Raw genomic sequence first — 23576 nt, 5'->3', positions numbered from 1 at the left:
TGGGAGATTTTGGGGGCATATTGTCACGTGACAACCAGCACCAGTACAAATACAAAACAGAATCGGCCTCTACTGTAAATTCTTTAAGATATTTTTTAATCAGCTACTATTTGGAAATTGTACCAAATGTGGTATTGTCAATAATATCAGTGAAAGTTCAATAAATAGGGGTAGCTACTTTAAGTAATGTCGGCCAATCAGCAGTCAAATGATTGTTTCATGATATTTAAGATATAATTGGGTTAATATATATATATTTTTTTTAGAAGAAAGGAAGAAACAAAATAGGACAAAAGGAAAGGTGAGGAGATGGTCAGGGATTATTAAAGAAAAACACAAAATGGCAGCACACCACCTGACACCCTCATGTTAAGGGCAGTGATGGCAGGTGAAGTTTGAAAAGAAATTAATCGGGAGTACAGCCGGGGATTTTAATATTAGTCTGACTATCGTAACCTGGCCCGATACTGAACAAAGTTAACAGCAGATGAGATACAAAGACAGGCAGCTACCAGTAAAGCCTTGCCACAACCCAGTGGTGACCCAGACATGGTGCCGATTACCACCAGTCACCCTTTCCCAGCGATGCCGGTGCCCACCACCAACCAACTCCGATAAACATAAAGTGTCCCCCAGGCGAGACAACTTGCGTGTGCTAGAACTTCATTTTTGACCTCGAGTCTGAATCAGATATAGTTCTGTTTAAAGGTTGTTTGAGATGATTCTCCAGCTGTTTTAGTACAGACTTTATGTTATTGAACAATAAATCTTGAATATGTATTTGTCATAGGTTTATTTCTTCTAATATCCAGTGTGACAACTTACCCACTGATGGGGAAAATTGACACAGCTATTTGACTGCTGATGGAAAGAAAGTAAGATGTGTTTTATTTTCTCTGCCTGTGGCTTAAGAAGTTCCTGGTGTCTCATTTACAACGTCTTTTATGATGTCCATATGTCCTTATCTTGTGACCTACAACTAAACATAGATCTAAAGGGAATGGGGGTGACTGTCAACTGCTTGTCACACGGTATAAAAGCTGCCCTACGGAGGAGAGACGTTGAGCAATGCTGGACATCCTTCTTTGAGTGTACATGTATTTGCTCCTTCTTGCAAGAATAAATGTCCGATATGTTTGATTTTGAATACAGCCTCTGAGTAATTTTTCTAACAACTGCCTATAACTCTGTTATGAAATACGATCTAAAAATGTGTTGAATACAGAAAATATGCCAGAGATTTTCCTCTTTCATTTGGTATATCATGTATAACTATATGATTTATGGATCCCAAGATATGTATGAGAAAGTGAAAAGTGTAACAACTAGCCCCGGTCTCCCTACTAAAAGTCGGCTTCATCGACGAACAGGTAGCATCTGTGGAATCCATTAAGATCTCTGTTTGCTGACACATTTAATTACATTTGATGTGTGATTGCTACTGATAGCAGCCTCTCTCCGCCTCGTGAAAGAAATTTGACCATCATGTTAACATGTTATCAATCTGAAAACTTTAAATAGGTAAGGATTTTATTGTTTAGCCTTTTTGCTGAAAAGAGAGAAAATAATCCTGCCTCTGTGTCCTCCTGCTTTGACACCTGTTTGTGACATTCCTGACAGTCCAGCTTTATGTTCCCAACCCCCCTCTCTGTCTGGATCCCTCGGCATCATGGAGTCCCTTTAGCCACATGGCTGCATGAGTGAGGGTCTGTTTAAGTAAACAGACTCATCAGACTGAGAGGATGGAGGTCTGTGCACCCCTGCAGCTCAGGCAAACACAGTAGCAGCGTGGGGGTGCCTGCAACTGACCCATAATACTATAGCTACCAGCCTGGGAGCTGCACAGGGCTTTCTTTCATGGGTCATTCATGGGTGTCATTTGGGCTGACTCCCAAAGGAGGATGGTGTCTGATCATGTGTGTACATATTACATGTGTGCGCACTATGCTATATGTACACTGATATATGGAAATGTGTGCACATACTTATGTTTACACTGATGTGAGCCATAGCCCAGCCTATTATGTGTACACTTTATTCTTCAGTGACCTTTCACAAAGTGTAGTAGCCCACATTTGCCCACCTTTGTTGATAGCTTCAGTTTTCTCTGTGATTATCTAGCTATTCACAAAGGGTATTCAGGTGTGGTAATACCTTGCTTAAAGTGTAGACATAGTTTTTAGCAATAAAATCACTCAGGAGCACAACAGGGGACAGTCCTACTCTCTTCTGATGTGTGCAGCAACATTACTGCCATCCGTCACAATGGGGACACAGATTTGAAAGAATAACACATATCAGGAAAACTAAATAAAAACATTTCCTTTCGTATGACAGTGGTGGACACTAGCTATTTATTCAAATACAAGTACAATACTTTAGTACAATATTGAGGTGCAGCTCACTTGAGTATTTCAATTTTCTTATAATTAATACTAGATAATAGTGTACAATTTTATATTTTACATTTATACAACAGCTGAGGTTACTTTTTACATTGCAAATTAGTATACTGAATACAAAAAAACAATCACTTTTTAAAAACACAATATATTAAAGTACACAAGAGTAAGTAAAATACATTAGCTCCACCTCAGCCCAATACAAAAATTAAAATACTGCAATGAAATAAGAACATAATGTATAGTATTGTGACACAGAATGACCCTCGTCAATATGAAATAAGTAATTATACATAGTAAACACTTGTAACACTACGTATATTTTGCTGATTATACCGATAATAATGCATTTTTTCAGTACTCATACTTACTTAGCAAGTAAAGTATGTCAATATTTTATCCTCCACTACCCTGAACATACATTTTATTCTTTAGTTCACATTATCCAGTGTCCTTATATTCTTTGTTTCTGTGACTTAATACTGTGATTTTTTTTCAAAGGGATTAGTGAAGTACTCTGTTTACATTTATATCCAATCAGTGATCCGTACTACTGCTAATACCATAACAGTAGTAGTCATTTAATTATTCTTACTAGTAAACATAGTATAAAACCTCATAGAAGAAGATAAAGACAACACAGAATGGGAAACTTAAAAGGAAATAATTCAAACTAAAAAGGGCATCCAACAATGGCTACGGTTAAAACGACAACAACATAAGGTATGCATTGTGTAATTTCTGCCATGGAAAAAAAAAGGGCAGTAAAATGCACTATAGACCAGCTGCACAGAGTTTAATTTAATTTGAAGTTGATGTATGAACACATGTAAACATTAGGCTGCAGTCAATAATTAAATCCAGACATACAAATAGACAGTGACCAGGTCCAACAAAAATGTTGTGGTGAGGGGTGGGTGGTGACAGTAAACAAAACTGGGGAGGTGGCAGTAGTTTCAGATGAGGACGGTGTGTGTGTGTGTGTGTGTGTGTGTGTGTGTGTGTGTGTGTGTGTGTGTGTGTGTGTGTGTGTGTGTGTGTGTGTGTGTGTGTGTGTGTGTGTGTGTGTGTGTGTGTGTGCGCCTGTGCGTGGGGGGAGGTGTGGCTGAGGGAAAGTTTAGAAGAAGTGACCCTACATCTATCCTTTCTAAAAGATCTGCTTACAAGACAGAACAAACTATGGTGGCAAACAGAGAATATGATTTGGCACAGTTTTCAAATGGTAACCTCAAAAATACTTTAGTTCATGCTCATTTTTAAGCATTATTCATTAAAAAAAAAAAAACATTTTATCTCACAGTAAATAGTATGTGCACTTCTATGTATTAAACCCCCTCTTTCTCTTATCTAAATACTGCCCAAACCTCTGTAGGATTTTAAGAGCAATTTAAAACCTTGTTTTAAAATGATCATGTACATTGCAACAATTGGAAGTTAATATTGGTGAAGTAGGACTCCTGTCCGGGTCTGTCCTCCATCACCTGTCACAGCCAGCTACCATGTGGTCCTCTTGAGCTCTTATCATCACTGTGTTTCCAAGACCACCGGCTAAATGTAGGGCAAGACTGAAGCAGGCTGAGAATCACAGCTACAACAAATAGTGCATAGTGGGTTTTTCCCAAATCGTTTTACCCCATTACTTCATTTTTTAACAACATTTTGAACATGATCTTTTTGTTTTTTGTTTAGCATGTTCTTCTAATGAGGGTCTGTTGGGAACAGCTGATGCATCTGCTAAATGACTTCAGCGAGATGGGCGTAGTACTGTCCAGGTAAACAGTTCTCTTGTTTTTATTTTGACATGTCAAAAACAGACAGCTTATTTGTGAGTCCTCATAAATTGGTTTTGTGTTTCGTCTCTTATAATATTGGTGTATCACTGTATTGAGATTGTACTCATTTGTGTGTCTGTGCTTGTGTGTCTGTGTCAGAGTGAACAGCAGTTGTAGAGCGGCTCCCAGAGAGCCTGTCAACACATTCCAAACAGTGAGCAGTAACTCTGACAGAGAGGTCAACGGTACAGACAGTGACTGTTTCTCCAGCATACCTGTCCAGAACAAAGGTGAAGGGGTTATTTTTGCTGAACTCTGTTTGTCTTTAAGCAGAAAAACACACGCGCACAACTACGCACAATTAGACTCACTTTATTCTTTGTATTTCTTCTGCCTGTACGCAGTGTGTGAGCCAGAGGAGGTGCTACTTCCTGCTCTTCCAGAAACAGTTTGTGTAGAGCGAGGCTATATCACCCCTCAGCAAGTGTACAATCTGCTGAATGCTGAGGAAGACCAGCCCGCCTTGTACGATCCTTCCTACATTCTCATCCTAGACTGTCGCAGAGCAGAGAGGTGGGTGTTGCACGGATATACACCAGCGCTCGTCAGATGTTAGATCCAATAAAAGCAACGCCTTGTACAGCGAAATGTAATTCATTAACTGGTCAATCCGACCCGAGAAAAGAGACGAGCTTTGATTTAACAGATCGTGTCACAACAAAAGCTGAACATGAGGGAGTTCTCAAAGATAGCATTTATCTTTGTGTTGGTGTCGCTTTTTTGGTTTGGATAAACATGTAAAAATACTTAAAAGATTATTGCCTTTTTAGCCATGAGAGGACCTCAGATATGATGTGAGAACAAATGACCTAAGGCACAGCTTATGGGTCAATTTGAAGGATAGGTTTGTGTTCACACTTCGTTGCAAACCACCCCAGTGCATGCTAAAGGTCACGGCCTAATGAAACCAACAAGAACTGCATCATCTGCAAATAGCAGAGAGGCGATGCAGCGACCCCTAAATCGAACATTCTCCTCCCCCTAGCTGTGACTTGAAATCCTGTCCATGACAATGCAAACAGGATTGGTGAAAGGGGGAAAAACGACGACAACCCTGGAAGAGGCCAACACCTACTGGGAATGTGCTGGACTTTCAGCTGATAGTACGGCTGCAAAAGAGGCTGAATGGCTGGTAGCAACGAATGCAGAACCTCATGAAAGTTTGTCATTTTGTGGAATTTGATGACCATGAAAAGTATATAGTGAAATATCACCAGCCTCCTCAATCTATTCAACTATAAAAGAACTTTGTGCCAAGTGGCTGTTTTAATGATAATGCCTAATCTATCTATGTGTGTACATTATGAATGAATGTGTGTCAGGTACAAGGATAGCCACGTGGTGACAGCGCGGGCCGCTGTGACGGTGATCCACCCTGAGCTGGGCTGTCTAATCAGCTGCATAGATCTGCAGAAGTATTCCATAATACTGCTGTATGCAGAAGAAGGATGCAGCCCAGGTCAGCAATCCACATTCAGCCTTCAGGACACACACATGTGCACTCGTGCACTCTCACAAATACACATCCAAATATGCAGAAGACTTTAAAGACCGGAGTGACTTGTCTCTGATATAGCCATACTTTTATCTATGTGACTGACTTGGCTCTGTCCGTGGCCATGTCTGTTGGTTGGTTGGTCCGCCACAGACTGAAACATCTCAACAACTATTGGGTAGATTATCGTGAAACAGGGATTCAGGGTCCCCGAAGGGTTAATCCTAATGTATCTGGTGAGCTGATGACTTCTTTTCTAGCACCACCAGCAAGCTGACAATTTAAGGACTGATTTACCTTACACGCTCTTGGCCATGAAACACATTCACACATTCATGTCCCCCTCAGGATGAATTGTAACACTTTTGGCGATCCCTTAAGGGCCAGTGTGTCCAATTTAGGGAGATCTATTGGCAGAAATTGTTTATATATATATATCAAAGTCATGAATTCATTAGTGTATAATAACCTGAAACTAAGAATTGTTGTGTTTTCGTTAGCTTAGACTGAGCCCTTCATATCTACAAAGGGAGCAGGTCCATGAAGCCCGTCATGCTTCCAGAACAGACAAACCAAACATATAGGCTCTAGAAAAGGGCCTTTAATTTTTTTTCTTAAGTTTTGTCTCTGTACATATTCCAGTGGGTAGCGTAAAGGCCAAGGCAGACTCCCCAGACCTCCAGCGCTGTTTTTTCCAGCTCAGCGCTTTGGGAATGGACCCCGTCATCCTGCTGGGGGGGTTTGCAGCCTTCTATGCCCTCTACCCTTTCCTCTGCACAGCACGTGTGGTCCTGCTTGAACCTGAGCGACACACCCTCACCATCTACCCGTCAGAGGTCCTGGAAGGAGCTCTCTACCAGGGCACTGACTCCCAGGCCTCTGATCACCACATCATCAAGAATCTACGCATCACACATGTGGTCAACGCCACTGCCAACAGCCCCGATGCTTTCCCCAACACGCTGCGCTACTTGAGGCTGCCTCTCAGTGACGACGCCCAGCAGGACCTGGTGGAGGCCCTGCCGCTGGCATCCAGGTTCATCAACACAGCACTGAGGGGCGAGCCCCCCGGCCGCGTTCTGGTCCACTGTAGTATGGGCAAAAGTCGCAGCTCTGCACTAACGTTGGCCTTCCTCATGGCGCATCGAAGCTGGTCACTGCTTCATGCCCTGCGCTGGCTGAAGGAAAGGAGGGCATGCACAGCACCCAACGTTAACTTCCTGCGTCAGCTGATGACCTACGAGCAGCAGCTGTTCGGGAGCAGACTCACCTCCCTGGACGACATCCGCAGATGACCGGGGGAAGAACGGAGATAAGGAGGAGGATGCACCGGATGCTTTTTTTTTTTTTTTTTTTTTTTTTTGACAGGTCACATTGAGAGAAAGTGTGTTCTAATTTTTTCTACAGTTCATAATTAAGAAAAAGTTTAAAATAAGCTGAGACTGAATAAACAGAGGTGGAATTTGTACTGCATAAAAGACTCTCAAAGACTGGATAGAAGTATTTCCCCCACGAGTTTCATATCTGGCTTCACCATCAAGCCTCCACACAGGGTTTCTTGTGCTATGCCTCAATAACAGTATTTATACAGATGTTTAATTTTGTGACCTCCACATAACTCAGTAGAACACAATTCCTGTTGTAACATTTGCTTGGATTGTAGTTTATAGGACGTGTATATTAATAAAGTGTAATTTATTTCATTTTGCATTGATGTGAGGATGTTCTAATACGCTGAGTCACGCAGCCTTTTCATGTGGAAAGCTACAAGTAATGAAGTCTTGCAAATAGCCAGAGTTTATTGGACATATACAGTCTGTACTGTGTATATAAGGTTGCTGCCTAAGAAATATACAGTTTATGCTATTTTACTATTCTCTCTCTCTCTCTCTCTCTCTCTCTCTCTCAAACACTCAAACACACACACACACACACACACACACACACACACACACACACACACACACACACACACACACACACACACACACACACACACACACACACTTAGCTCCACCCTTTTTGAAATCTCTCTCTCTCTCTCTCTCACACACACACACACACACACACTTAGCTCCACCCTTTTTGAACTCTCTCTCTCTCTCTCTCTCACACACACACACACACACTTAGCTCCACCCTTTTGAACTCCTGCATGCATGCAGCAGGAATTCCCTCCCTCCAGTCACTTTTTTTTTTTTTTTTTAATTTGTAAGGAACTGTCTGGAATGTGGGAGGAAGAGGAGGCTGCAGGTGAAAGTGAAGAACAGTTTTGTGTGTGTGTGTGTGTGTGCCAATTTTAACGTTATAAAACTGCAGAGCAAATCAGTGCGAATGAAGCTGCAGAGCCCAGGCTCCATGTTATGTGCAAGTTTCAAAATGTATTTTAACAAAATGTTGACTTTAAAAAAAAAAAAAAAGGCTAAAGAAAGAGTAGAAAGCATTATGAAAGTCTACAGTGCGGTTTTTTGTTTTTTTTCTTTTTTAACAATTTCTGTATTATGCTCCCAGAAATACTTTCACCCACGGTCGTGTCACTGCGGGTCAAGACAACTCCAGGACACCTCCCACAAGCCAGTTTACAAACGACAGCCCCCAAAATCTCTGGTCGACTTTATGCATGTGAGAGTCTGCACGTAGCATTCAGACCCAGACTTTTAGAAAAACCCAGCCCTAACCACCAGATGGCCAACAGTGCACCGAAACATCACAGATAAGGAGGAACCAGCGGATTTTAAGCATCGTTTTTTTCTTCTTCTCCCAGTTAACTTTCACCGAGTCGCTCGGGAGTTCAGAGGGTCCGACGGAAAAGGGGCGCATTTCTGCTGCAGGATGCTCGGGATCAGGTAAATATTGCCTGCGCAATCAGATGAGATAAGAAAAACGAGCTCGCGTAAAATACCGCTTGTAGTTATCGTGCCGGGGTACGAGTTATAAACCGCAGTTTGAACTTGAGTTTGACGTCACCGGCTGCGACCATTAGAAACTTTTTTTTTTTTTTAAATTTCGTCCGCAGTTGCAGGCGTTTGCAGCGCCGTCCGAGTTAGCTGAGAACCAGCTAAGCTGCATGAAACTTTTCGCTGTTTGGTTCTCGGTATTAAGCAAATAATAAAAAAAAAAAAAAAAAAAAAAAAAAAAGCTGAGGGGTTTGTAAGAGGCAGGAAGCGAGCAGAATTAAGCAAAACCGAGTGGGAAATAAGCAGGAAAAGAACAAAAACAACCACCTAAATTCTGTCGACTGAACTAGTTTAAATGTCATGAAATTCCTTTGCGTTCAACTCGGTGAACGGCATCTATTTATTGTTGTTAACGTGCAGCGTTTTGAACATGCGTCCACACAGCCTGGACTGAGCTCCCTGCGTTACAGCTATTTTGTGGATGGAAATCAGGAACTTTTATTTTTTAATTTTTAATTTGTATTTTATACGTTAAGTCTTGCAGGCTGATTGTTCCTCCTAAAGTAGTTCAGCAGTAAGCCGACCCACACCAGTTGCCCTCCAGAGGTGTGGAAAGTTCCTCCCACACCACCCTCTTGCTGCTCGGTTACTTTTTGCAGGATTTATTGACTGGTCGATGCAGGTAAAATAAGCCTCCATTGGACCATGTGTGCGTGCGTGTGTGTGTGTGTGTCTCATGAGTTTCCCCGGCGGGGCGGGGAGGGGCGAAGACGTGGCAGTCCTCTTCCATCCACATCCTGTGCTATCTGACTCCTCAGCTTCACTCAATCGGACAAACTTCGAGCAGTATAGCAGTACTTTCACGACAAGTACTTTAAATCCTGCCCACGGTGTGAATGGGTACTTGGTATCATATTTGAGCTGATTAATCAGTTAGTTAGAAAGTATTTTGACAATTGAAAAACAAAAAAATTAAAAAAATGCAATTCTTTTTTCTTTTCTTTTTTTTTTTAAAGTCATTCCAATTGATCAAATATGAATATTTTCTGCTTCCTTTTTTTTTTTATCCGTAATGATATATATGTTGGACAAAACACATCATTTTAAGCTGCACCTTGAGCTTTGGAAAACACTCCTTGAAAGTTTTCAACATTTTCTGAGATTTTAATAATTACACAACTCGTTGATTAATCAAGGAAATAATCAAGAGATCGATTCATAATGAAAGCAATCATCATTTCCAATCCTATATGACAGAATCTTTCTGTATACCGAATGTTACACAGTGTTGATGTAGAGTATAGTTAGGTCATTAATCATTCGTTCATAATTTTATGACTTGTTCTTTGTCTATTGATTTTTACCCTTTAGAAGCTAAATCTTGCTCTTGGATACTGCGGATTCATTATTTACGTATCCTGAATAAAGGACCAATAGACCAGAAGTGAGAGTTCAGTGTCCCATCAAATAAGAAAAGCCTTTATTATGGAAGAAAATCCCACTTTTGAGAGCTACAGCCTGCAAATGCATCTCATTGGTTCTTGGAAAAATGAATGAAAGTTGTCAATTAGTTTTCTGTCAGTCTGCTAATTGTTTCACCGACTCTTAATTCTTTCTCTGTGGCTTTTGCTACTTATCTGTCCTACTTTACTGCTGAAAGTCTTCTGAAGAAAAATACAGACAATGATAGAAGTGACAAAGCGGGTTGAGGGAAAGTAAAACCGGAATCTAGTAGATTATCAGAAGACAGCCTCTGGAATGCATTCTCATGGATTTCTTGGGGAAGATACCTCCTTGTTCATGTTAGAACTGGGATTTATTCCATCTTAGATAAGAGTTTCCTAATGTACTTGGTTGCACAGAGTGCAGTCCAATATACAAATCGTTTGAGGGACTTTCAGGCAAATTTTTAAATAGTTTTCTATAACTCTGAACACTCAGTCTGGCACGTTGAAAGGTTTATGCCCCATAAACCTTAAAGTATTCCTGATGACCCATTAGGAAGACTTCGGTGTCTTCACATGTCATGTACAAGCATGTATCCAAACAAGGACTCTCCCTGACACTCTCTCTCATGTTTGGCACGACACGTGCATTGAAATTACAAGTGTTAAATATACAGCTTTAATCTTGACATGGAGCTTCTGCAGCATTGTTACAGAAGTGACGCTGTAGCTGTCACCCTGTCATTACAGGGATAACAATAATTACATTCCCTTGAGTTTTTATCCTGGAAACTGGAAAGTGGTGGAAGCATATTTATGGTATTTTGGACTGTGAAAATGGTAAGCTTTGTCTTAAACCCGGTTTCCGTTTGGCTACATCAATCCGGACATGGCTGTGATCGAACCACAAGTGGCCAGCAAAAGTACAGGTGGAAACACTCAGGAAGCACTGAGCTCTGATCTGTTCAGGCCACCTCTGAATGTGGAGTGAAATAGCCAAATGGAAACAGCCTCGGTGTCTCAGAGCTTTACTTAAATATATTTATTTTGTAATTAAATGCCATTTTATTTAGTTTAAATTGAATATGAAGGTGTCTGGATATATTTTCCTTCCTCTCTGCTGCCTTTGCTGCTGACCTAAATTGAAATCCCAGCTGAAGTAATTCTTTATTTTGACTAAAGGCTTGTCCTTGTGGCAAAGTCAGAACCTGTCTGAGCCTGTTGTCTGCTTCCATTGAAATGCTTAACAGAACTGCGTAGATCCAAATTTCGTGTATGGCCTTTACTTTGCCACGATCTGTGTGTGTGTGTGTGTGTGTGTGTGTGTGTGTGTGTGTGTGTGTGTGTGTGTGTGTGTGTGTGTGTGTGTGTGTGTGTGTGTGTAGCTGGCATGAATGTACTGTAGGTAACTTCATTACTTACAGTCACAAATCAATCTATAGGTACTTTAATCGGTGCACTTGCTCTGACTTCAAAGTAAATGTTCAAATTAAAGGCGTAACAGTAGTGTTAAAATGGTTTGTGATTTTTGTGCTTGTTTTGTATGACCTAGAAAATAGATTTTCTTTTCAAAAACAACATAGTGCGGTCTCTAATAAGGCAAAGTTGTCAGCTAGCTTTTTTTTTGTGTGTGTGTGTGTGTTGTATATAAATTATATAACTCATACAAACACCCAAAGGGCATAGTTTACTAATCTATTCTGTGTTTGTAACAAATCCTCACACCTTGCTCAGGGGATTCCACGAGGAAACTAACCTTAAACCTCATGTACAGCTGCAGACGGGTGTCTGAATTTTGATATTTTTGGAATCACTTCTGTCCAATACTTTCATCCATATTTATTAGCTTGCAACGGAAGCCTTTTTATCACAACGCGTTGGGCAAAAGGCCTGCAGGCTTCTGGTTTGGGGATACTTAACCTGTTAATTTTTAGCAGGTCATTGCAAAAATGTGCTGACAAACGTTTGAAAAAGTTTGTTGGAATGTGAGGCCACTGGCTGGAGAACAGGTGGTTCATTTTTGATGTAGATCAGTCACAGGTGTGTGGATCCAGGAATTCATATAAGCTAAATTCTTACACATGAACACTATGATCTCTATTTTTATGTAGATTCAATTTGTTTTTTTCTCTGTTCTCTTCTGATTTGTGTCAGAATGGGTAGAACAATCACGGTGCCACCTCCCACAGAACATAAGCGCTCTAGGATTTACGGCTGTGCCAGCTCCAAGGCAAAACCAGACACCGTGGCAGCAACCACAGACTTATACTTGGCTTAGTGTGGTGGTTGGAAGGCTGCACTTCTGAAGGGTTTAAGCAGATACTGCAGGTTTTTCTTTTGTAGTTCCAGGCTTTGGTTCCTCTTTTTCCGCTTTAGCTTTTGTTGTGTTTGAATGTATATTGTCTTTTCCATCTCCTTTTCAGAAATGGTCACTTTAGTCAAAATGCGAAACGCATATTTTTCCTTATATCCATAATATTTGATTCTGGAGATATTTTGTTTGTTATTTTCCCTAGTTTTGAGATAACTGCAGCTGAGACTGCTGACTCAACAGAATCAGAAGGAAGGGAGCTTTTGTAGAATGACATTATGTAAAGAGGAAATATGGATCAAAAATAGAAACTAAAGGTTAATAACAGTAGTTATATAAAAAAACAAAACAACACATTAAGGGAATAGAAAATGTACATGTAGAAATGAGTAAAAGTAAATTACAAGGTGGAGTAAATGGAGCTTTTCCAGAAGAAATGACCCATTAATTTTCCAACCATTTTTACTCTTAACTATAGACCATTGGAGAAAAAGTCTAAAGTACTGTGGGTGTGTGGATTATCTGGTCTTAAAAGATGCGAACAACGGGAATTTGAGTTCAGTAGAAGTAGCAGTGGAAAGAGTCAGGGAAAGTACGAGACAATATGAGAAAACAAGGAGGTTTTGGACGATGAAAGAAGCAGTTGTAAGATCTGGAATATTTAATGTGGCTCACTGAGTGAGCGCAAGTAATCCAGACAGTAAATGACTAAAACATGAAAAAGGAACTTTTAGCATCTCTATTATTTATTGTGTGTCAAAGTGCGTGTCATTAACAGGAGAGAAACATGACAGAAGCTCAGTTATCTGATATCCAGGAGACGTTAGCGTCTGATATCAGTAGAATTGTTCATCAGAGTATGAGAAGTCATGTACAGTGTCTCCCCATGTAACAATTAAATTGTGTGATTAACCTTGACATGTTGAAAGATATATATAATCCTCTCACTCTTTTCTTCAGGATGGAGCTACCATGCCTTTGCTTGTTGTTGCTGACCTGCCTGCAGTCACTCTCAGCCCACAATGACTTCTACACCTCCGTCGGTAAAACCATATTCTGAGTAACTGAGTAACATATACATATAACTGAGTTTTTTTTTTCTTTTTTTCTTCCTACCACAAATATGGAAGCAAAAATGGACATTTTAGGATCTTGTAATGATTTTATAAGATTAGTAATTCACCACTGCGGTATTGACGGTTAAGTGTTTCTGATTTGTATCCCTCAGGCCAGATGACCGATCTATTATACACTGAAAAAGACCTCGTCACCTCACTGAAGGACTACATCAAAGCGGAGGAGAACAAACTCGAGCAGGTGAAACGGTGAGTTTGGAGACTCGCGTAAGCACGCAAACTCACAGGCAGACAGGACAGACACAAAAGTGCACTCAAAAACGGACAAGTGGTACCTGTACTGCGCACAATACTTAAAGTTTATGAGCAGTAGGTCGTTATCATGCATTATCGTGCATTCGGGTGCACACGTAACTCTGTTTTATCTTCGTGATAGGTGGGCTGACAAGTTGGATTTGTTGACAGCCACAGCCACACAGGACCCCGAAGGCTTCCTGGGGCACCCTGTGAATGCCTTCAAGCTGATGAAGAGGCTGAACACAGAGTGGGGAGACCTGGAGAGTCTGGTACTCAGTGACACCACTGATGGTACGGATAAAGAAGACTCTGATCAAATGATGATAAACTCCACAACTCAGCATGCTGATAACTGCCTTGGGAGTTGGGCGTCCCAGATTCGACTGTATATTCGGTGGCAAAAGTTTAGAAAATCACAGAAAAGTATTTGAATATAGTTGGTACATATTTCAGCTTTTAGCTTTGCCTTTTACCCAGAACTGTCTCCAAATTTCCTGGGATTGAAAGAGCTTGGAACAACTGATTGTAGGGTTGGGTTGTTTTTTTTGAGAGTTTGTGTGTGTGTTTTTGTTTGTTTATATCACTGCTGTGCTGGTTTAGTAGCCCACTCAAAAAATGAGTGAATGAAGAGAAGAGAACATTGCTCGTTTCATGTCTGGCTAAGTACAGCTGCAGCTCTCGCACTCGAAATCAAAGTCACACTCAACAGTCTTATTAAACATTAAGAGGGAGTATTTATTGTCCATTTGAGTGGTTGTTGCGTACCTTATACAGAATCTATCCATCTCTGTCAGGATTTATTTCCAACCTGACCATCCAGAGGCAGCACTTCCCCACAGATGAGGACCAGACTGGCGCTGCTAAAGCTCTCCTCCGGTTACAAGACACGTACAGACTGGATGCAAACACCATTTCTACAGGGGACCTACCAGGTAAAGTCCTTAAATCAGTGCACATCTCGTGTACTTGGTACATAGTTTGCATTTCTAAAGACCCGTGTTTTCAGGGAGCATTAAAACGACAAACAGACGAAGTGCCCTGAAAGTTACCGTAAAAAGCCGACCAGGAGTAGATAGAAGGTTTTTCTTTATTTCTATGTAACTTCTCTGTTTTCTTCGATGCCAATGTTGCCCTCCTGTGTCCTCTGCTTTCTAGGAGTAAAACACAAGACCTCTATGACAGTGGAAGACTGTTACGAGTTGGGGAAGATCGCCTACTCTGATGTTGATTACTACCACACGGAGCTGTGGATGGCTCAGGCCCTGAAACAGCTTGATGAGGGAGAGGAGTCCACTTTAGATAAGGTGACGGTGCTCGATTACCTCAGTTACGCCATCTACCAGCAGGGGGAGATAGAGCGTGCGCTGGAGTACACCAAGATGCTGCTTGAACTGGGTGAGTCCCTCCACACGCAAAAGACAAAATCTGAAATTTTAAAGTGCTTTTCCAATTTTGAAAACAAATAACGGACTGAACAAATAGTATATACTTATGTCATGTTGGTTATTTGGATTGCAGGAGATGTGATCCTTTCAGGTAACATTGTTGCAGTCATCATTGTTTGTAATCACCGCTATTATTTCTGTTGGCCTCTCATTTTCAGACCCAGAGCACCAGCGTGCTAATGGCAACCGGAAGTACTTTGAGTTCCAGCTGGAGAAGCTGAAAAAGGCCGAAGAGGAAGAGACCCCAAAACAGAAGCGAGAGAAACGAGAAACAACCATAAAGAAGAAGTCCCCAAAGACTTTCTCTCTGATCCCAGAGAGGAAGAAGTATGAGATGCTTTGTCGTGGGGAGGGTGTCAGAATGGTGAGGAAATAAAGGGGATGCACAAAACATAAATTCTAAATGACTAAATACAAGCCAGTTTCAACTCCTCTTTCCCTCCTTTTCTTTTCTGTCAATGAAGACGCCCCGCAGGCAAAGCCGGCTGTTCTGCCGTTACTATGACAACAATCACAACCCCAAGTATGTGCTGTCACCCGTCAAACAGCAGGATGAGTGGGACCGCCCCTACATTGTTCGCTACCTCGACATCATCTCTGACGCAGAAATGGACAGAATCAAGCAACTGGCAAAACCACGAGTAAGCGCTTCTGAGTTAATGTACACATTCAGCAGTTTCTGATGTAATTGGTGGCCTAGTGTGATAAAGGGTGGGAGGTCAGAGCTGTGAGGCAAGTTGGCGTGATGCTGCTAGTTAGGCAAGCACGCAGGCATGCACATCTGTGTGTGTGTGTGTGTGTGTGTGTGTGTGTGTGTGTGTGTGTGTGTGTGTGTGTGTGTGTGTGTGTGTGTGTGTGTGGGTAAATAAATGTCCCTGGCTTCACAGCTACGCAGGGCAACCATCTCCAACCCCATCACTGGAGTGCTGGAGACAGCTCCTTACAGAATCAGCAAAAGGTAAGACGGAGCCAGGAGCTGCCAATGACAGATTCCGTAGGAGAGAGCTGAGAAGGAGAAAATGGGATTTTCTCCTCCCTTTTCCCCTCAACGATTCATCCCATTTCTCCTCTGCACTCCTGTCTGCCACATGGCTTCATTTCTCCGCCTCACCAAAGCTTAAAGGCTCCTGAACTGAAGCCCGTGATCCAACTGAGAAAGATCAAAGCTTAAAAGAGCATATAGAAACATCTGGAGATTACAATTAGTTTATAAAAGAAGTTTTATACACATTTATTAACTCATTAATCTTTCACCAATGGCATTGTAATAAAATATAAAAAAAAAGAAAGAAAAGCTGTATTCTTAAAGTTAAATTGTATTTAGTTCTTTTGGAAAAAAAATTGTTTGGATTATTCTATTATTTTCTGAATATCTGTCATGGATATGTTTCTGCTCAGGAGTCTGCTACAGAAAGGTAACACAGGAACAGAGGGGGGGGGGATGTGTTTCTTCTTCTTCTGCTAGTTGATTTTAACATAGTTGCGTATGTGACCCAAGAGGTGTGTCAGAGGCAGCCATTTATTAACTGGTAAATTTGATTAACTTTTAATGGACATTTGGATTCTAGCATTGCCTCCTGGAACCCTCTGGTCCTTCTTAAGAATAACATTGACAACTAGTGACCGGATCTGCTTTTCTTTTCTCTCCCTCTTTCCTCTTACTTTCCACCCGTCCTCCTGTGTGTATCACTTTCCTTTGTCCTTTGTCCTTTTTCCTTTTCCTTTTTTTTTTTTTTTTTTTTTTTTTCCCCATCCTCTTTCCGTGTCCTTGTGCTGCGGGAACTACTGTAGTTAAGGCGAGCCACGGTGCATGACCCCCAAACTGGGAAACTTACCACAGCCCAATACAGAGTCTCCAAGAGGTAAGGGGTCACAGGTCACCAGGAGGGCCTCAAGGCCTTCCCCTCATCCAATTTCATCTTTATCTCTGTGAAGTGGCTGAAACATTGATTCAGTCCTGTTCCTCGCAAACATGAGAGAAAAAGTGAAAATGTGAGGCTACGCTTGGAAAACTAACGATAGAGGAGGTTTTCATTTGGTCAAAGCAATATCAGAATTCTGCCTTATTGAGCTAAAACATAGTTTAAACCAATCAGAACTCACCTCTGTTGTTGTTTTTTTGGTGTTGCTGAAATATTTCATTTTACCCAATGATTTAGGCATTTTCACAGAACATAACAGTTGTGACAGGATGTTTTCTTTCCCCCAGCCGTCTTCCTCAGGTTATTTAAGATCCAGAGCACTGAATCTCTATTACCCATTATGCTTTCCAGGAATCTTTTTTTTTTTTTTTTCTTTTTAGTAAATTCTCATCTGAGCTGCTGCAGGCCTACCTTGCTTTTTCCACTTTCATATCCACAAGAGAGATTAAATAGCAACTGAGTCCGTATGCACATATTTAAATACACAAAAGGATGTAACCCGTAAGCTGGCAAGTGTTCCCTTAATTAACTTACTGTTTTAACTTTTACAGATGCATTGCTCAGTGTTAGTTGAATTGAAATTGCACCCTAAAAATCCTAAGTTTTTTTGGTTTTACTGCTCTTGGTAGTTATTGTGTGGGGATGTGGGTGTAAGGGTGTGGTGCCCCTTTGATTTTTTTTTTTTTTTTTTTTGTACATGGACGTGCCAGGCAGCATGTCTTTCCAAATTCAGTGACTATTAGTGATCAAGGGAACAGACAGACAGATACAAGAACTCAGACCAGTATGTCCTCTCTTTGAACCGGCTGCAGGACACTGGAGGAAAGAATCTGTTGGCTCACATTTGATCCAGTGTCCCCTTTAAAAAAAAAAAAAAAAACATAACTCATTATCAACATGAACTCTGAATAATAAAAAAGATGACTCATCTCTCTCTTTCTCTCACACATCCATTTCCAAGTAGACCTGCAGATATTCTGAGAAACACTTCTCTGAGGCTGTGGGGATCGGAGTTATCTCACGGGCTCGGTCATGTCTTTAAAAAAAAAATCCACCAGATGGAACTGAGCGTTAGAAGGGATTCGTCCTTTATTGCATGTAATGCCGGCTTCATATTAATTGCAACTTCATATGAACTGGTTGGACAGTTTTTTTCATGTGGATTCTGTGGCTTATTAGCCACAAAAATACCAATTTAAAGTTTATAAAGTGTCTGCGGAACTAGAATTTTGTCACGTTTTAATAATTCACCAAAAAGAGTTCCTTGCTATGCTCAGTGAAAAGCCTATTTTTTTTATCAAGGGCCTTCTATTAGAGAGTGTGAGAGTGAGTATGAAAGGTGGGTAGTGTCAGGAAAACCTAAATCCATTGATATATTTTTTCATCCTCAACCACATTGCTGAAATGGCAACAATCCTGTACCCTGAGCTGAATGGAAATTCTAAATTTCGGGCCATTTCCTGTTTTTCATTTTCTTCACACCTCTAACTCCCTTTTCTGTCATCTGATTGTAATGCACTAATGCACTGTTTTGTGAATGGTCTGTACTTGTATAGTGCTTTATCACCTTTCTGTCTCAAAGCGCTTTAACATAGTTTTCCCATTCACCCACACTAATGAGACAGATCACCATGCAAGGTGCTGCCATCAGGAGCACATTCACACACCGATGGTACACCATCGGTAGCAACTAAGGGTTCAGTGTCTTGCTCAAGGACACTTAGGCATGTGGACAGGAAGAGCTGGGGATTGAACCACCAACCTTCCGATTAGTGTGCAACCCACTCTACCTTCTGCGCCACAGCCGTGGCAATTTTCCAGCATGACTATGTCTATCAGTCGCCTTTTCCAGAAGAAATCTTTGCTACCATCTAGTGGACAAATGTGTATCTGACTGAAAAACGACTGTATACGTGCTCCTTATTTCGCAATCCCTGCTGTATTCCAGTGCTTGGCTCACTGGCTATGAAGATCCAATGATTGAAATGATCAACCAGAGGATTGAAGATCTCACAGGGCTGGAGATGGACACCGCAGAAGAGTTGCAGGTAAGGATTTAGTTGTAGGTTGTGGGAATTGCTACATTAAAATACATCAACCCCCTGACCCTAAGGAAGCCTCAGTTGGTTTGTGTGTGCATTTGTTGCGAACTTAAATACTGTATTTGATTTAATTTTGTCTCTAGGTTGCAAATTATGGTGTTGGAGGTCAATACGAACCTCACTTTGACTTTGGAAGGGTATGATCTTTGCAATTCTTCAAAACTGTAATTGTACACTGGTGTTAGTATCACAGGACATTAAACCTGATGTTGTTTGTCTCTGTACAGAAAGATGAGCCAGATGCGTTTAAAGAGCTCGGCACTGGGAATCGCATAGCGACATGGCTTTTCTATGTGAGTAAATTTGTTTTAAACACACATATAGACCAGTGCTGTTAACTTTACAGTAATGTGAGGCTGAAAAACTTGACAAATGCACATTGTGTAGATAAGCATTGTTCAAATTCACTTTATTTTCATTTTCTAGATGTTTCCAAAGATACTGAAAGCTCATGATGAACTCTGTTTAGAAAATATAGGAAAAGCAATGATGCTGTCATAGAAACATGGTATTTTGGTTTGAAATACGTCACTCATTGTCAGACTTATTATGATTTAATGAATAGAATGTAGAAAAAACTTCTTTTTTTTTCACTTTTAAAAATCGTACACTCAGCAATGTGAACAATTACATAAAGTACAGGATCATTTCAGTTAAAATATGTTTGTCTAAACTTTTTATCGAAAGGAAACGAATTGTCTTGAACAACAGTAAGAATATATCCTGGTTCGGAATCTTAATTAGTCAATAATAAATATTTACATATATGTACCATGTAAATTGTGACGTGTACAACATGTATAGCATACACCAGAAAAACCGAAAACATTGTTGATATCAATGATTCGAAAGCAAATGTTGCAGATAAAAAGCAGTGATGTCCTGAAGATAATTACTTGCATGACAGAATGAAACGAGTGAAAGAATCTCTTTAGGTTTTAATGTAACAAGGTTGTCCCATAAAATGAGACCGTATGAATGACCTTTCTCACCCTTCAGTGTTGAGTAAAACTCCTGTGAGCTTTCTCACCCTCATCAGCAGAGCTCTCCCAAAAATCTGTCTTTGGTTTTGCTCAGTGACACCCTGGTATTACACATTAAAGTCTACCTGTCATCTGAAATTATGGGCTTTGTCAGTGTCACAAAAGTAACACTTAAGTTAAAGCTGTACCTCCTACGCTGATGCAACAAGCAGGAAACTGCCTTCAGCGGGACTCAGAAAAAGGGGAGTGAAAAGAATTCTCCGATTTATTCAAAACTTGGTCCAAATATCAAAAATAGCACCATTTTAAAAATGCAGGAAAAAAAACCGTGTCCTTCAAAATGCAATACTTTTTAAAACGTTGGACTTTGCGTCGCCGCCTCTGTTGTAGATGAGTGACGTAGCAGCAGGCGGAGCCACAGTATTTCCGGATGTTGGTGCAGCAGTTTGGCCTCGGAAGGTAAGCGTTCATGCTACACTATTTTATTAACGTCCACGGTTACTGGTTCAGGTCACCGTGTTTGAATTGTATTAATCAGGCGAGCACATCTGGAGAGACGGCTGCTCTTATTGTGGTGAGAGGAAGAAACGGGGAAACTAAAGAATACGTTGAGAACGTGGTTTTACACCCGTGGAAACATTTTGGAGATGACAGAAGGAAAAACTATTCAGACATATCGTTTGTCCAGCGATGACATTTCTGAGTTATTGAATGACGATTGACTGTCAATAACAAGGAGGAGCCACGAACTACCAGCATTTAAAAAGCTTCTCACGACTCAGCATTGTCCTGCTTCTGGGTCCATTTCTTTTCTCGCCTTTTTGTATTGATTTTCTTTCTGATAATCTCCTCTGTGGCGTTATATTTATATTTCTTAATTTCAATGAGATCAGATTTCCTTTTCCTTTTGCGGTCGCTCTGTTTTCCTTTTACTGGAGTCACTTTAACACACGCAAACCCCTCATTTAAATACAGCGATTTGCTCCCAATATCAGTGACGCAAATACTTTTGGTAAATCCCCCGCAAAATTAGTGCAAAAATAAATGTGCAAACTTTTGGAAGAAACACAATTTAGTACCCATTATTTCAGATTTGAGTAAATCAGGCCCTAACTGTAACACATTCACATATGTTTTTGTTTGTTGAAATAAAACACTCATTCACACAGGGTCATACACACGTTACAACTCTTAATACGGAAACATTTCCATGCAAAATAGGATCATGTCGCATAATTAACTGCTCACTTCTGTCGTAGAAAGATGTTTTTTTTTTTTTTTTAAGTCCCCACACACTCCTTACTATGTTGAACTATCTTTTTAACAATCACAGCTTTGCAAATGCTAAGGCGTGTCTTTAAATTTAACCTGCTGATTATAATTTCACTTGTCGGAAATCTTTGAGAAGTAAGAGTAATTTAGAGACTAAAATATACTCATTCATGGAGGATGTGGAGCACTACTAACCTCTGTTTCCTGTGTTGTTTTGCTTCCAGGGCACTGCGGTGTTCTGGTACAACCTGTTTGCCAGCGGGGAGGGAGACTACAGCACCCGCCATGCAGCTTGTCCGGTGTTGGTGGGCAACAAGTGGGGTGAGTTCCTCTTTGACTGGTTCTCTATGAAACCATCTATAAAGGCCTGAGAAAATGCTTCTTATTTAAAACAGCACATTCAAGCAAAGGTCTTAATAAGCAATTGAATCCAGTGCCAAACTTGTTTTCTTGAATTTAAAAGACAAAAACGGCAAACATTTGTACCATGTCTGAAGTTGTTCTGTCTTCTGCCTTTAGTATCAAACAAGTGGATCCATGAACGAGGCCAGGAGTGGCGGCGGCCTTGTGGCCTAAATGAAACTGAATGATGAAAAAAAAAAAAAAAAAAGCCTCTTCTTCCTCATCTCCATGCCCTTCTCTCTTCTTCCTTGTGAACCGCCCGTGATCAAAGAACACTGCTGCAGAGCACAGATGATACATTTGTATAGATGGGCTCCAAATGGCTCACTCCCTCTCTACAAACACTCAAGTTTTTTTTCTCCACCCGTTAGTCCAGAGATTGTTTAGTTTTATGTTGAGCCCCCGGACAGTATTCGCATCGCTGTGACAGATAACATGTTCTTAAGGTTGTTGGAGGGTTTTGAGAAACACTCCAGCCCCCCCTTTACACTCCCACGTGTCTTTCTTTGCACTCTGAATGAACTATCGCTCTGTAGTCAAGTTATCCTTCGGGAGTGACTGTAGGGACCAGCTTCCTCCCTTCCAGTTTGAAACTTTAAGGGACAGTTCGCATATTTGAGAGGCCTGTCGGAATCTTTTGATTTCATTAACGGAGCGGGGGTTGCGGTTTTTGAGAAAGTGAGAAGATCTTTCAAACATTTTAAACAATGAAAATCCACTAAAGCTGTAAACTATTTCTTTGTAAAATTACATGCAACCTTTAAAAAAAAAGGAAAAAAAAAAAGTGTTTTCTCTAACTGACTTATTGTTCAGATCCACAGGCATTATTTTACAAAGAACTGGCCTACAGTAGGTTCAATGAATTTCTCTATTTCCTTTATTTACATGTAGTTGTGATTTCTGCTTCCAGCAGCATAGAATAAAATAACAAAGATGGTGCTTTGTGGCAGAAATGAACAGACTTGCAGGATATATAAAAAAAAAAAAACTGGTCTGACTCCGAAGAGCTGTAAAATGTGGCCACAGTGTTTTAGGTGGAAAAAAACAAACAAAAAAACGTTATTCCCTGTAAGTTGTATAACTACTCCAAACGAATTTACGTTGCTTTTAAATGATCACATATCGCACATTGTTGGCCTGCCTTTAATGCCACACTGTTTTTCACTAATTTTTGGTTACACATGTTGAATCAGTTGTGCTTGAACGTAGTGTGCGCAAATGCTTTACCAAGCTTGCAATGCTGCATAAGATTTCCTGTTGCATTTCAGAAATTTAAGTTTGTGTTTGTTCATCCTGATAGTCCCAGAGTTGTGTAAGAATATAAACGAAAACTGTCATTCAGTAGCAGCAAAGGAACAATAGAACCAGAACATCAGATACACTACATTGCTCCAAACAGGTTTAAATACCCTGTTTATTTTGTTTAGTGATTGAATATAGTCTTGTTTGTAAGAGTTTCTACGGTGACCAGTGCTTTCAGTGTTAGAATATGTGGGGTTTCCAAGGAAGAACCATTTTATTTATATGTCTCAAGCCAAGTTTGTGGTGTTTTATGTTCTAAATGAAATGAAAATGTGTTGGTTTTTTTGTTGTTGTTGTTTTTTTTTTACAATAAAGACTGTTTTATTGATTTGAAGTTAATAAACTGTCCTGCTGCAGTTTGTATGGGTGGGTGGGTGGGTGTGATTTTGGGAG

The 23576-nt window shown here is 40.6% G+C and overlaps 2 protein-coding genes across 3 annotated transcripts; both read left to right on the top strand.

Moving 5' to 3' along the window:
• Positions 1 to 3976: 3976 nt before the first annotated feature.
• LOC138617519 (serine/threonine/tyrosine-interacting-like protein 1) lies at positions 3977 to 7077 on the top strand. The gene is made up of 6 exons (XM_069692595.1): positions 3977 to 4009; positions 4092 to 4174; positions 4334 to 4464; positions 4579 to 4747; positions 5557 to 5693; positions 6372 to 7077. Exons 2-6 carry the CDS (start codon positions 4104 to 4106, stop codon positions 7022 to 7024), a joined length of 1161 nt encoding a protein of 386 aa, XP_069548696.1. The 5' UTR covers positions 3977 to 4009; positions 4092 to 4103; the 3' UTR covers positions 7025 to 7077.
• A 1288-nt stretch (positions 7078 to 8365) lies between these two features.
• On the top strand, positions 8366 to 23516 carry p4ha1b (prolyl 4-hydroxylase, alpha polypeptide I b). Of its 2 annotated transcripts, none has more exons than XM_069692897.1 (15): positions 8366 to 8575; positions 13343 to 13425; positions 13611 to 13707; positions 13895 to 14046; positions 14550 to 14687; positions 14911 to 15150; positions 15359 to 15564; positions 15665 to 15841; positions 16992 to 17062; positions 19071 to 19170; positions 19308 to 19361; positions 19452 to 19517; positions 20598 to 20666; positions 21704 to 21800; positions 21999 to 23516. In XM_069692897.1, exons 1-15 carry the CDS (start codon positions 8562 to 8564, stop codon positions 22067 to 22069), a joined length of 1635 nt encoding a protein of 544 aa, XP_069548998.1. In that variant the 5' UTR covers positions 8366 to 8561; the 3' UTR covers positions 22070 to 23516. The 2 variants fall into 2 exon arrangements, with proteins under 2 accessions (XP_069548998.1, XP_069548997.1); XM_069692896.1 differs by lacking the exon at positions 16992 to 17062 and adding an exon at positions 16088 to 16158.
• The last annotated feature ends 60 nt before the right edge of the window (positions 23517 to 23576 follow it).

Source organism: Brachyistius frenatus, unplaced genomic scaffold, assembly GCF_029030835.1.
Source record: "Brachyistius frenatus isolate BFR_SWC_R1_liver_20210118 unplaced genomic scaffold, ASM2903083v1 Contig_13, whole genome shotgun sequence".
Taxonomy (NCBI): Eukaryota; Metazoa; Chordata; class Actinopteri; family Embiotocidae; genus Brachyistius; species Brachyistius frenatus.
Note: the sequence above shows the minus strand (reverse complement) of the source record. Positions and strands in the feature narration are given on the sequence as shown.

Coding starts and splice junctions, on each gene's coding strand:
- p4ha1b (XM_069692897.1), top strand. Junction 15,565..15,664: donor GTGGGGAGGGTGTCAGAATG/GTGAGGAAATAA, acceptor CTGTCAATGAAG/ACGCCCCGCAGGCAAAGCCG. Junction 21,801..21,998: donor GTTGGTGGGCAACAAGTGGG/GTGAGTTCCTCT, acceptor TTCTGCCTTTAG/TATCAAACAAGTGGATCCAT.
- LOC138617519 (XM_069692595.1), top strand. CDS start 4,104: ATGAGGGTCTGTTGGGAACAGCTGATGCATCTGCTAAATGACTTCAGC. Junction 4,465..4,578: donor CATACCTGTCCAGAACAAAG/GTGAAGGGGTTA, acceptor GCCTGTACGCAG/TGTGTGAGCCAGAGGAGGTG. Junction 4,748..5,556: donor GACTGTCGCAGAGCAGAGAG/GTGGGTGTTGCA, acceptor AATGTGTGTCAG/GTACAAGGATAGCCACGTGG.